General features: G+C 38.7%; 2 protein-coding genes across 2 annotated transcripts; one reads left to right on the forward strand and one right to left on the reverse strand.

Moving 5' to 3' along the window:
• The first annotated feature begins 6874 nt into the window (after positions 1–6874).
• LOC141249296 (uncharacterized) lies at positions 6875–11003 on the forward strand. The gene is made up of 12 exons (XM_073669584.1): positions 6875–7004; positions 7101–7220; positions 8169–8224; positions 8325–8391; positions 8615–8865; positions 8953–9018; positions 9109–9183; positions 9264–9386; positions 10320–10409; positions 10481–10588; positions 10663–10785; positions 10863–11003. The coding sequence occupies exons 1-12, from the start codon at positions 6875–6877 to the stop codon at positions 11001–11003; spliced, it is 1350 nt and encodes a 449-aa protein (XP_073525685.1).
• Positions 11004–11090: 87 nt separating this feature from the next.
• Positions 11091–12300, reverse strand: LOC141249297 (uncharacterized). Its single transcript, XM_073669585.1, has 6 exons — positions 12275–12300; positions 11999–12169; positions 11545–11602; positions 11395–11439; positions 11246–11326; positions 11091–11162 (listed from the first exon to the last, which is right to left on the reverse strand). The coding sequence occupies exons 1-6, from the start codon at positions 12298–12300 to the stop codon at positions 11091–11093; spliced, it is 453 nt and encodes a 150-aa protein (XP_073525686.1).
• Positions 12301–12797: the final 497 nt, after the last annotated feature.

The raw sequence follows: 12797 nt of genomic DNA on the forward strand, positions 1-12797 counted from the left end.
CGAAGAAGACGAAGGAGTACTAGAAGAGGAGGATGGAGGATGGAAGATGACGACTGGGGATGACGTCCATACCTTCATTTGGTCCGTCCATACCTTGAACGGATAAAGAGAAGAACATGTGGAGAGGAATTTAGAGCCATATTAGTTTGGATTGTTCTATTTAAAAAATATATAGTGAGCTCACACTTCATGATAGAATATACAAAACAACGTCAATAGAATGATTTGGGTTGGGCTTTGGTGGTAGTTGGGCCCATCTCCTACCTCCGTATGACAGTTTTCATGAGCACCTTTCGGACAAGCTTTGCAGTGATAAATTTCGACGAAGAGTAGTGTTTCGATCGGACTGCTTCCGACCGACTAGCTAAGCAAGGATATATATTATAAACTATAAGTTTCTGTCTTCGAACCGCCACCAGATTGCTTAGCCAAATCTCTTCCAAGGGTAAACATTCAAGTTGTATTCTCTAAGTCAGCTCAAGTTTTAGTTGAATTTAAGAACTAATTAAATGTTGAATGTGATTTCACCCATACCCGATTAAGTTGAGATTGCTAATTTTCTTGAAGATGAGGAAAGGAGGATAACACAAAGTTGTGGAGAAAGAATTGGGAACGACATCTAGTGAGGAGATCTATTAAAGGAAAGGTGTAGATGTATTGGATTTGGCGGTTATGGTTTCTTCACGAGATTTAGCTTTTACATGTTTTTTAAGAGGGGATTTTTTTACAAGTGCTGAGAATCATCCTATACTATATTGCAGTTTTACTTGCCAATTTCAAGTATATCTCAGAGATTTAGAATGGACAATTATTCATGGACAGCTGAAGACAGTTTAGAAAATGGAGTGCAGAGACTTCGATTGTAGAAACGAATAGCATGGGGGAAAGAATTGGGTGTGAATACTTCAATATTTTTTTCACCAATTTTTACACGAAGCTTAAAAGAAAAATCAAACAAATTTCGTATACGAGGAATATTACATAGACGAGTTTTATATTGTATGCGCAGCACGCAACACTCGACTAGTTTGAATAAACACGGCAATTTGTAACATAGAAAAGAGTTTAATACTAGTGAGAAACAAATTTTGGTGAAAATGAGTTTTTAATAATTTTAACCACTTTCATCTCTAAAGTTGGACAAGTAAATGGGTAAGAAAAGTTAATACATGGTAATTATTTTTACAGAATATCCATTTATTTTCTATCATGGACTCATAACAAGCTAACAAAAAATAATTAGTTTTTTTGTTGAACAAGCAATGCAAAGACACACTTTTAATAGAAAGTGGTCTAAATCATCAAAGCGTATGATCTTAAGAAAATCCCTAACTCTCAAAGACTCATGTAGCGATAAGATGAAATCTTTGTCATCAAAATTGTTGAAGTTATGTGCTCGGATCACGTCAGATAGAAGTGTGCGATGTCATTGAGAAACAATAAATAATTATTAACTGAAGAAATATCTCTTGGGGAGTTCACAAAGTATGTCTAAAAGATCCTCCACTTTCAAATGACTGGCGTTCTCCCAGTGCGTCAGCCACCACCTGGGATCGTGAAGACCATACCCACACATTCCGAAATGGCCCTACTACTCCGACAACACCCAGGTAGGGATGGAAATGGGACAGGTTCGGGCCGAGGGCTGGTACTATCCCCATCTCCATATCCGTTTAGGTTTTCCGTCCCCATCCCCGTCGGGGGTTAATTATTTTCCACATACCTGTCCCTGTCGGGTCCCCTCCTATCGAGGATTTTCCACTCCCGTTACCAAGCTTATATTTACAAATGTCTTGCTACATATCTATTGAAAATATGAACAAAAACAATCTAAAATGAAGGTAATTAACAATTACCAAGGAACAAATAAATTAAGATATATAGTTATTAAAAAATTAAACTTAAATGAAGTCTAATATAATCAATGTACACAAAAAACACCATAATTTAACAAAGTGTTTAAAGACATGGGAAAAAAATTGTGGGTTTATCATCGAGGATTCCCTGCGGACTCTCCCATCACAGATTTCCCACGGGGGCACCCATCAGGGTCGGGGCGGGGATCGGGACAAGGACACCATTCCACGCCCCATACCCATCCCCATGCGGAGATTTTCTTTTCTACACATACCTTCCCCCATCCCCATTAAAAATCCCCATCCACGTACCCGTCATGGGGATTCCCCGTGGAAAAACGGGGATCCTCGCCCCATTTCCATCCCTACACCCAGGTCTGTTCAGCTGCAACCTCTAGTGGTGGCTCAAGGCACCACTAGAGGTTGTAGATGAACATGGTAATTATTTTTACAGAATATCCAAATACCTCATATTTCTCCTGTATAAGGAGAAATTCACGTGAGATTATCTGAGTCAAGGAGGAATTCACCAGAAGGATCCCTCACTTACAGATAAGGTTAGAATTGAGTTCCCTAATGGTGATCTTGGGATGCCGGTTATCACCATCCCTCAAGAGGTCCTGGACAGGTTGGCACTTGCTTGGATGAACTCAGTCGTGATCAAACTACTAGGTAAGGCGGTGGCTTATCAAACCCTTGAAAGGAAACTAAGAGATATGTGGCGCTTTATGGGTAGGATGGTCATCATGGATCTAACCAATGGATACTCGGTTGTTAGATTCAAACTAGAAGGGGGTTTCTAGGAATCCCTAACCGGCGGATCATGGCGGACCATGGTATCTTCGAGAAATGTTTGATGGTTAAGCGGTGGATTCCGACTTTCAACCCCAACAAAGACCAGTTGACCGCTATTTGCGTCTTGATTCAGCTCTCAACAATGCTAGTTCTATACTATGAAGAGAACATGTTGAAACGATAGCGGGAAGATTGGGAGATGTCATCAAGGTCGATAGGAACACTCTGCAGGCCATGAGAGGGAAGTATGCCAGAGTTTGCGTGGAGATCATTGTGGGGAAACCCAGTGTTCTAAAAAACACTAGGTGGGTGCTAGGCGGTGAGGGGGGGACGAGCACCTAGGCGCCTAGACGAATCAATATTATAACACTTATTTTTTATATTTTAATATAATTTCCTTATATGAAAAGCTAAATCAAAATATATTGATTCACAATTTTCATAGTAATTCATGATTTAACTATGTAATTTTAATATAATCATATAATTTGCTCATTAATCATCCAAAATTCATACAAGTTATAGTATTCGTCATAAAGAAGATCTACAAGACCAGAACAAGCAAAAATTATATAGTTTCCAACACATGTTTCAACGTAAGTAATATTAAATAATTATTCATAAGTCACAGTTGCAGTTGTAGGCTCTTAGTGGACGTTGGTCGCAGTACGAGGAAGAGGGGCAGGGAGAGCATAACGAGGGTGAGAGGCGGGACTAGAGGCGAGGTGAGGTGAGAGGCAACCGGTGGGATGAGAGGTGACGGCATGACGAGATGGAAGTGGGAGGTAGTAGGGACGACAAAGTTTTCAGTTAAGAGGGGTATGGTTGAGAGGTGAGAGTCGTAGGCGTGGGACGAACGAGAGGATGTGATTGATTTTAACTTATAACCTAAATAAGAACGCATACCGCTTTCAAAAAAAAAAGAACGCATACCCCCGCCGAGAAAAAAACGTAACTCCTAGGCGGGCGTAGCCTCCTAGACGGGGAATTTTTTTTCTACCACCTAGAAAAAAAGGAATAGATCCTAGTCGGAACATTACGGTGCCGTCTAGCGCCTAGGCGGGCTTTTTAGAAAACTGGGGAAACCTCTTGGGGGTGATGGTTAATGGAGAACTCATACTAATCGCGTATGAAGAAATTAATTAGTTGTGCATTAGTTGTGGAACATATGGTCATTTTGATTGAGAGATGCTCTGACGGGATCTGGAAGTCCTTAAAATCAGGATTCTAGCTTGGAACCATGCGCTGAAGGTCTGGCGGGAAGGAGGTGGAGCGTCTAATTTTCTCATCGATCTATGCCAACTCGGTGGGAAACTGGATGCTACAAACATACAAGGGAAGAAACTCTAATGTGCCCAAAACCCACGTGAGGGAGATTGGGGCACACCTAGGCAAGGACAGAATCATAATCAAAACAAGAAAGCTTTGCACCCCTAGCAGGGAGCGAGATAATGACAAGGGAAGAAGAAAATAAAAGTAACGGCTAGTGGGGTCTGTCTTAGCTGATACTAAGGTTGACAAAGATAAGCATGTGGACAAAATGTCTTTTCTACAAACCCTGTAAAAAAGGTGATTCAATGAGGGAAAAGAAAGTAAAACGCATGCCTAGAAAACCTGAAGAGAGAAGAAGGAGGCCTAGGAAGTTTTAGAACAGCCCACTCCAACTATCTCTATGTATGTTAATCCGAGTGTGCAAACTATGACCCAACTTATTAGAGGGAATAAAAGATCAAGGCCCATTGACGGATTACCAAATGGTGGGCCTCCTATTGGGCCAAGTAGTGGGGTGGGACCTTTGAGAGGCTTGTGGAGATTGAAACCCAAATTAACATGTTTTTTGCCCCCATATGAGGTGTGAGAAATCACAAGACCCATCGTTGTCTGTAATTGTGAATAAGATGGGCGACGAGAAAGATCTTATGATCTCATAAGATGATTTTAGGCAAGATTCACAAGGCAGTCAAGAGCAGTCGGATGACGAGGATGAAATGTTGGATGTGTAGGTGGTGGGTGATAATGCTCAAAGCCCCTCAGTTTCTGCAGAGTCTCTGGCTTGGTTTAGGCTCCAAACCCCTCGACTATTTCATATGAAGATCATCATGTGGGATGCTAGAGGAGTGTGGAAGAGGAGTTTTTCAAGGAGCATCAGATATCTACTACGACACAACAAAGTTGATATCATATTTCTTTCGGGAACCACAAGTTTCAGGTATTGCAGATGATTTTGTTTGAGTAAGACTCATTTTACCTATTACTGCATAATCAAAGCCAATGGTAGGAGTCGACGTCTCCGGTTGTTGTGGAATGAAGTGACAATAGACATCTAAATCACATGGAAATAGAATTAGCACATTTGGGTTCAAGTGGGTATGGGACCGAAGTTTTTCACCTGATACTGGTTTATGCCCCACCAACTCCATCTAATAGAGTTGCATGTTGGACACAAATAGGGGTAGCCCTTCATGATATTCTGCGCCTTTATTCGTTGGAGGTGATTTCAATTCCATTTTTTCCATTGAGGTTCGATAGGGAAGCGATGGGTTATTGTCGGATGACTAATAGACTTTTGCAAACTGGGTGTATGAGCACGATCTTATCAATTTGTCTTTGTTGGAGCTTTGTTCACTTGGAGTAGAGGTGAAGTGATGCAACATAGAATCTCCAAGTGCTCGACTGAATTTTTACCAAGACTGTATGTAGACTAAAATGGTCAGAGGCTTGTGTGAAACATCTGCCAGAACTTTGTTCTGATCATAAACCTCTTTTATTCAATGTCACCTGGAATACTGCAATAGATCTCAAAGACGCCCTTTCCGGTTTGAAGTAGTATGGCTCGAGCATGGTAGCTTTGGGAGATTAGTGAAAGCCAAATGGGACAACTCTGTGACGTTCACATCGCTTTGGGAAAACTGATGTCTGACTTGCAGAAATGGAACCGAACTTCCTTTGGCAACATTCACCACATAAAGAGCAAACTATGTGCTGAGCTCTCCGCGGTTCAATTAGAGATGGCTTCAAGGATTTCAGACGCCCTCATTAGACGGGAGAAATGCATAAAATATGACATGGATAAAACGCTTGCTCAAGAGGAAAAGCTTTAGTTTCAGAAAGACAGACAAGACGGGATCAAGTATGGAGATAGGAATACCGCTTTCTTCCACGTTAGAACTATGATAAGAAGAAATAGAAAAAACATCACTTAATGATGATTGGGTCGAGGATCCAATTGTGTTGGAAAATATATGAATGAATTTTTTCCGCAACATGTATTTCTCGCCTTGGTTGACCAGGCTTCCGTTCTTTTTTCGACAAGGGGCTTCCCTAGAATTACTCGCCCAGCCCTTGATCAACTGACTCAGACTTTCTCATAGGAGGATATTGTGCATGTTGCTAAAGAATGGGTTTGTTTAAATCCCTTCTCCCGAATGTGTTTCAACCTATCTTCTTAAAATCTTGTTCGGTGATAGTTGGTCCCTCTATCTTTATTGTAATCAAGAGTTTCTTCCGAACTAGAAAGCTTCCTCCCGATGTAAATGACACCTATCTTGCGCTCATTGGAAAAATGAAGTTGTTGGAGGGTGTAAGTCGGTATCGCCCGGTCAAATTATGAAATGTCTAATATAAGATTGTTATAAAGCTGCAGGTAGTCCGACTCCAACCTGTTACGCAGAGTTTAATTGGTCCTACAAAAAAATCCTTCATTCATGGAAGGTCCATATCTGACAATATTATTTTGTTTCAGGAAATCATTCACTCGATGCAGAACAACAAGGAGGACAAAAAGTGGATGCTTCTCAAAATCGATCTAGAAAAAGCTTACAACATGCTTAGATGGGACTTTATTTGGGAAAATTTATCGGATGATATGCTCCTGGATGCTTGGGATGATTGTATTATGGAGTGCATTACAACATCCCGAATGAGGATCCTTTGGAATGGTGATACGACAGACCAATTCTCTCCATCACGGGGCGTTCGACTAGGCAATCCACTTTTCACCTTATCTCTTTGTACTCTACCTAGAGAGGTTGAGTCATATCATTAATCGGGATATCGAGATGGGGCATTGGAAAGAAATCAGAATCTGTCATGGAGCTCCCTAATTGTCGCATCTTTTCTTTGGTGCAAATGGAAAATGTTTGTCGATGCATGGACATGTTTTCTCTTCCTCTATACTTGGGTAAATCTAAGATGTTTGTGTTGCCTATGTTGCTAGAGATAACATGGGTAGGGTTAAAGCAATCGACAAAGTTCGGATTAGCAATAAAACAGTACTCCAGACTGAAGCCTTGGCAGCCCTGGCTGCGGTCAAGGCAGCTCACGGTTTGGGGTATAGGGAGATTATCTTAGAAGGTGATAATCAAATAGTTATTAATGGGATTAAGGGGGTGGGTAAGGTGCCTTGGGAGATTTTGGTTATTTTGCAAGAAATTGGTACTCTTCTTGCAGGTTTCAGCAAAGTGGATGTCAGACACTGTAAAAGAGAAGGGAACAAAGCGGCCGATTTTGTGGCTTCAAAGCAAGTCAACATCAACGCTATTGCGTATGCAGCCCAACTTATTTTATCAAGTGAAGTGGATAATTTGGACTCTAGAAGGAAAGAGTTTATGTCACTTCAGCATTCATCCCCCTCGGTGCGGGAGTTCTTCTCAATCATCTTAACAGATGATTTAGGCCTGTAGTTGTGATAGGCCTTTTGTTTGCTTGTAAAAAAAAACACATTCTAAGCAAATAGGCTGCAATTTCATGAAGAAGTAATAGTTCACCCTTAAAAATATATTTTGGGAAAATCTGAAGTCAAAGGTGGTTAACATAAGAGTGTACTTGAACCGAACAGATTAACCTGAAACTGGGACGACCTTTCCTGTTCACTTATATTAATCTTGTTTGTACTTACGGAACCTCCGTCCCTTTATTAAGATCCCTCTTTCCTAATCGGGCGTTCTAAAATATAAGTCCCATTTGTCATTTTTAGAAATTTTTTAAACCCAAAATTTACTTTTACAATACACTTTACATATCCCAACACACTTTTACACACCATCTCTCTTCATTAAATTACCTCTTTTTTCTTCTCTCTATCTCTCTCCTCTAATCATTATAATTTTCACTTTTCTCTCTCCTATTTAATTTCTTCTTCACAATTCCTTAAATTACCTAGAAAACATCAAACGAATATATCTTATTAAAATGAATAAAGTAACATAATTTTATATTATTTTTTTATATATAATATATTGAGAAAAACTTACTCCCTCCGCCCTTTTTTTTTTACTTTTCTGTGCTTCCTATTTCTTTTTTCACATTATGCTATCATGTTTTCTATTGTATATATATCTAAATATAGAGGTGAGTTCCAGTGTGAAGTGCCCTTATGGTGTGAAATGTGAAGAATGTTGAACCATTATATTAGAAAATGGAGGGCTGAGATTAATAGATGATTTTTTTAATGAATCCACGCGGTGATATTTTTGTAATTAATGGTGAACTTTTTCTTCTTTTTTTTACGTTCTCTAGGTGATTTTTTTATCCTCTTAGAACTGAACGATTACGTGTTATATGTGAACATTAACGTGTTATATGTGTACCCGAGAAACTTCGCACTTCACACCATAAGGCACTTCACACCTCCTAATTCTCTAAATATATTAATCCAAAAAATTATCAAACAAGATCACTCACGACTATATTCTTACTTATATTTTTATATTGAGAGATATTAGTAAAATTCTCTTAACCGGTAAATAGTGTTGAAAAAAAAGTGAGAAGAACGTAAGGAAACAAATAAATAAATGGCAATCATATCAGGTAAACCCGGCCCGAACAATCTGAAGAAGTTTTTCCTCCCAAATTCGACCCATTTTACACCTCTAATAGTTGCCGGAAAATATCTCACAAAGCAGTATATAATTTTGGGACCTATCAAAAACATTATCTACTCTTTCTTCTTCATTGTGCACCAGCTCAGTTAGAGAGTAAAACAGAGATAATGGCTTCCTCTCTTTGCATACCCATGAATTACTCCCCTTGTCAAAAACAACTCTTGAGGTCTACTCTGAACGGTAACAATCATCTTCTTCATCTTTCTACAAAAGCAAAACCCAGTTCTTCAGCCAGTAATGGCAGCAGAAGATATGGTTTCACTACTAAAGCCCTTCTTTCTTCCTCGAGAGAGGCTGTCTTACATGATTTCCACGAAAGAAGAGCTCTCAAGGTGTATTTACAATCCCTTTATTGGTCTTTCATTTTCACTATGAACTTTTTTTGAAGCTCAATTAAGAACCGTTTTTTCTTTCTGCAGATTATCACAGGTCTGCAAAATTTCAACAGGGAAAACGTGGCTGCTGTTATATCAGCTGCTGACAAGGTTTAGATTCTTCGTCTGTTATTTTATTACTAGCTTTACCAGGCAATCAGTTATTAAAACAAAATCAAGTAAATTTCATGGAAAACACAGGGAGGAGCAAGTCTCGTGGACATAGCTTGTGATCATGAGTTGGTGAAACTTGCCATCAGCCTAACATCACTTCCGGTAATTCAGCACAATTTAAACAGTAACGATGATTATGTTCATAAATCCGTTAACCACATCTTCGATTTGGATGTTTACAGATTTGTGTTTCGTCGGTGGATCCTCACGCATTTACAGCAGCCGTTGAAGCTGGAGCTACAATGGTGGAGATTGGAAACTATGATTCCTTCTATGAGACAGGCAGACTTTTCTCGCCCGATGAGGTAATCTTAGCCTTCTTCTTATAGAATAATAAAACCATAAAAATGGATGGTAAACCCATACAACAGGTCATAAAATCCTTCACTAATGTATCTTTATTTATCATATTAGTTAATCTATATACTAGACACTTTATCTCCCAACTTCTCGTGTGGGATACTGTCTCACCACATTCTTATAAGTGTAACGGATCTCACCTGACCCAGTTGACATTTGAACCATGTCAAACTATTCGTGTACGCACAATCTGACCCAACGTACAAGCTTAATATATACTACACACTTTATCTCCTAATTTCTGATGTGGAATACATGTTATTAATGTTGTGGTTGCACACATGAGCAGATGCACATAGGGCACTTAGCCCCATGTTTCTAACAAAAAATTGTTTTTTTTTTTGCATTTTTATTATCATTATTATGTATCCCTACTTATTACAAAAACTGTCATTTTAACCTTCAATTTTTTATAAAAAAATAGTCATTCTAGTTATTTTGGTTCGATTTTTTTCACAAAAAAACCCTACGAATTAAATGCACTAATGGACTAAATAGATGTATTCAATGTATCTTAATCAATTAAGTAGAGATATTCTGGTCCATTTTTTATTTTCTTAATAGTTGTACAATAGGCTAAAATGATAATTTTTTTATACGAAGGGAGTATAATTTTACAATTAATTTGGATAAATTTCATAATAAATTTTTCTATACATTAAATTTCATCCAATAATTAAAAAATTAGAGGTGATTTGGTGGATTTGTTCATTTTTATGTATGAATAATTTATAATGATTTACGGTTTATCTGATGATATTATATTTCCACTAAAAATATGTCTTAAAAAATATATCCGGCAAAGCCGGGAATAAATTTCCATCACCGATATTTTAGCCCTCAGTTATTACAATTCCTGGATCCGTCACTGGTTGCAGATACTGAATCTTACAAGGGATACCAGGAGGATTCTTCCATCTATAGTACTCTCAGTTACAGTGCCTCACACCCTCTGTCTCCCTGATCAGGTTGCCTAACGCATACTCCATTTTTACACACTCAACAGCTTGCATTTACAATGTGTAATGATCAAGTACAGGTAAGGCTAGGAGAGCTCTTGGAAGAGGAAGGAGCAGACATTATCCAGACCGAAGGAGGGAAGTGCTCTAGCCCTACAAAACCAGGAGTTCTTGGTCTCATTGAGAAGGTAAAGTTTTTTCATTTTAGATATTGAACCTCTCAATTTCTTGTTTCTAACAGAAGAAAGAAAAAAAAATTCAGGCAACACCTAGTTTGGCAGCTGCATATTCAATCTCACGGGCAGTGAAGATTCCGGTCATGTGTTCTTCCGGTTTGAGTGCTGTCACTGCTCCAATGGCCATCACAGCCGGAGCAGCAGGAGTTGTAAGTTTTTCATTTTAACTTCTGATTTGTAATTTTGAAGATTAGTGGTTAAAATTAGTGATTATTGGATGAAACAGGGAGTGGGTTCTGCAATTAACAAGCTCAACGATGTATTAGCCATGATTGCAGAGGTACGAAGCATCGCTAATTCATTGGGTGTGTCAACCAACAAGGTGGATACGGAAGATGAGAGGAATTCGGCATATAGAGCATTTTAGAAGAGATGCTATCAAATTAGAAATAAGTGCAGAATCTCGTAGATAAAATGGAGCTGTTCAATTACAAAATTAAATATTTACGGAGCTCTAGTACTGATATTCCTCATCATCCTCGTCGAGTTCAGAATCTTTGTATGTTTGATCGTACTCACCCGTTTCCTGTGAGTGATTATAAAGATTTTAATTGAAAAGCCAGATGAAACAAAATGAAAAAAATCAGAAAGGATTGATATATATTATACCATCTTCTTAATATGGTCAGCCATTGCTCTGTCAAACTCTACTCGCTTCTGAGCTGCTATGTCGTAGTATTCGACCTTTTCCTGGAAGATATTTGTTCATCACGCACAATTAGCTTCTTGAGAGAAAGTGATATGAATCTCAAATTTACCTCATATGTCATCGTCTTCCACTTTACACCGCATGCTTTGCCAATCTAATTAATCAAAAGATAATCTCTTTGTGATTAGTAAAACATGACAGCATACATTCAAAATAGTAACTGTAATCTGATCTGAATTGTTTTTTTCTTTCTACATACGTCGCGCATGTTCTTGACTTCTGGGTTTTGCTTTTGAAAATCTTTACGGAAGTCATCCCTAACAAAGCATACAGCAGCAAGTTTAGGTGATGATTATGTATGTATGAATAACTGTTGCAGCCAGATCATTCAGCAAACAAAGTATCTTGGATTAAGAGCAAAGACACAAGCTAGCTAGTAATGTCCAAAACTTAACTATTCATGGTTAATCAAGTGATTTAGAAGAACAGCAATGAGTGAAGTGCAGGAATCAACTTTAAGCGAGTTTAATTCATAGTTCAGTAAATATCGTAATGCAACTCTTTCTTGTTCACAGATTCCTCACTCAACAATCCCCTAGAATCAATGACAGATTGATATCCTAATTTGACGACAGCAGAAAAGACCATACAATTCCACAGCCGAATTTAATTTGTTTCAAAAATGAGCAAGAGTGAAGAGATTAGGGTTTTACAGAAAGAAGAAGAAAGCAGTGGGAGGCTTCTTGGGTTTATGCGCTTCAATCTTCTTGAGGATAGCATTGCTCCTCTTTTTAGTCTTGGACGTCGTCGTTTTAAGCTTCAGTCTTCCACTGTCCTTCTCCCCGGACGCCGCCCTCTTCACCTTCATAATCAGGTTGGAACAGCTACCAAAAGGAGCAGCAAACAGACAACTGTTGACAACAGGAAGAGAAGAGCGAGAACAGAGCAAACGATAGGATAGAGACGGAGGAGGTGAGGAAATTGGTTACCTGGCTCGTGGCGTTATGACCGCCATTAGCCCCAAACCTTAATTAGATAGACCTTCTAGTTTAGGGCTGTTTGAAAAGCCATATGGGGAAATTGAAACCAGTCTCTTTTGGAGTTGGGTTATCAGAGTTGAATTAGATTATTGTTTTCTAAGCTCATTATCTTCGTCTATTTCAATACCGATCACTCGTTAATGGAGTACTCTCGCCAATAAAGGAGGTTAACTTCTCATGATTCGGGCCAGATAAATCGGAATGAGATCAAGATATTTAATAATTTAAATCGATCTATATATCGAAATGGGTCGGTCTGATATAAAAATTTTGCACAAGAACAGATTTATCCAATAAATTTCGGCTAGACTAATTCGGGTTTTGGACAAATTAAATGAAGTTCATCGGCCGATTCAGATCATTTTGGATCGGGCCAATTCAAATCAGTTTTGGGTCAGGTCAATTCGGTGTGGTTTAATTCGGGTGTTGTTCGGTTTTTTAACTTAATAGTACAAAGTTATCTTTCTCGATT

This window comes from Phyllobates terribilis, unplaced genomic scaffold (genome assembly GCF_046119375.1).
Source record: "Phyllobates terribilis strain yellow unplaced genomic scaffold, ASM4611937v1 Scaffold_4482__1_contigs__length_60496, whole genome shotgun sequence".
Lineage (NCBI taxonomy): Eukaryota > Metazoa > Chordata > Amphibia > Anura > Dendrobatidae > Phyllobates > Phyllobates terribilis.

Coding starts and splice junctions, on each gene's coding strand:
- LOC141249296 (XM_073669584.1), top strand. CDS start 6,875: ATGGGTAGGGTTAAAGCAATCGACAAAGTTCGGATTAGCAATAAAACA. Junction 8,392..8,614: donor TAGTAAAATTCTCTTAACCG/GTAAATAGTGTT, acceptor ATTGTGCACCAG/CTCAGTTAGAGAGTAAAACA. Junction 8,866..8,952: donor ACGAAAGAAGAGCTCTCAAG/GTGTATTTACAA, acceptor TTCTTTCTGCAG/ATTATCACAGGTCTGCAAAA.
- LOC141249297 (XM_073669585.1), bottom strand. CDS start 12,300: ATGGCGGTCATAACGCCACGAGCCAG. Junction 11,327..11,394: donor GGAAGACGATGACATATGAG/GTAAATTTGAGA, acceptor AATATCTTCCAG/GAAAAGGTCGAATACTACGA. Junction 11,163..11,245: donor CTGACCATATTAAGAAGATG/GTATAATATATA, acceptor AATCACTCACAG/GAAACGGGTGAGTACGATCA.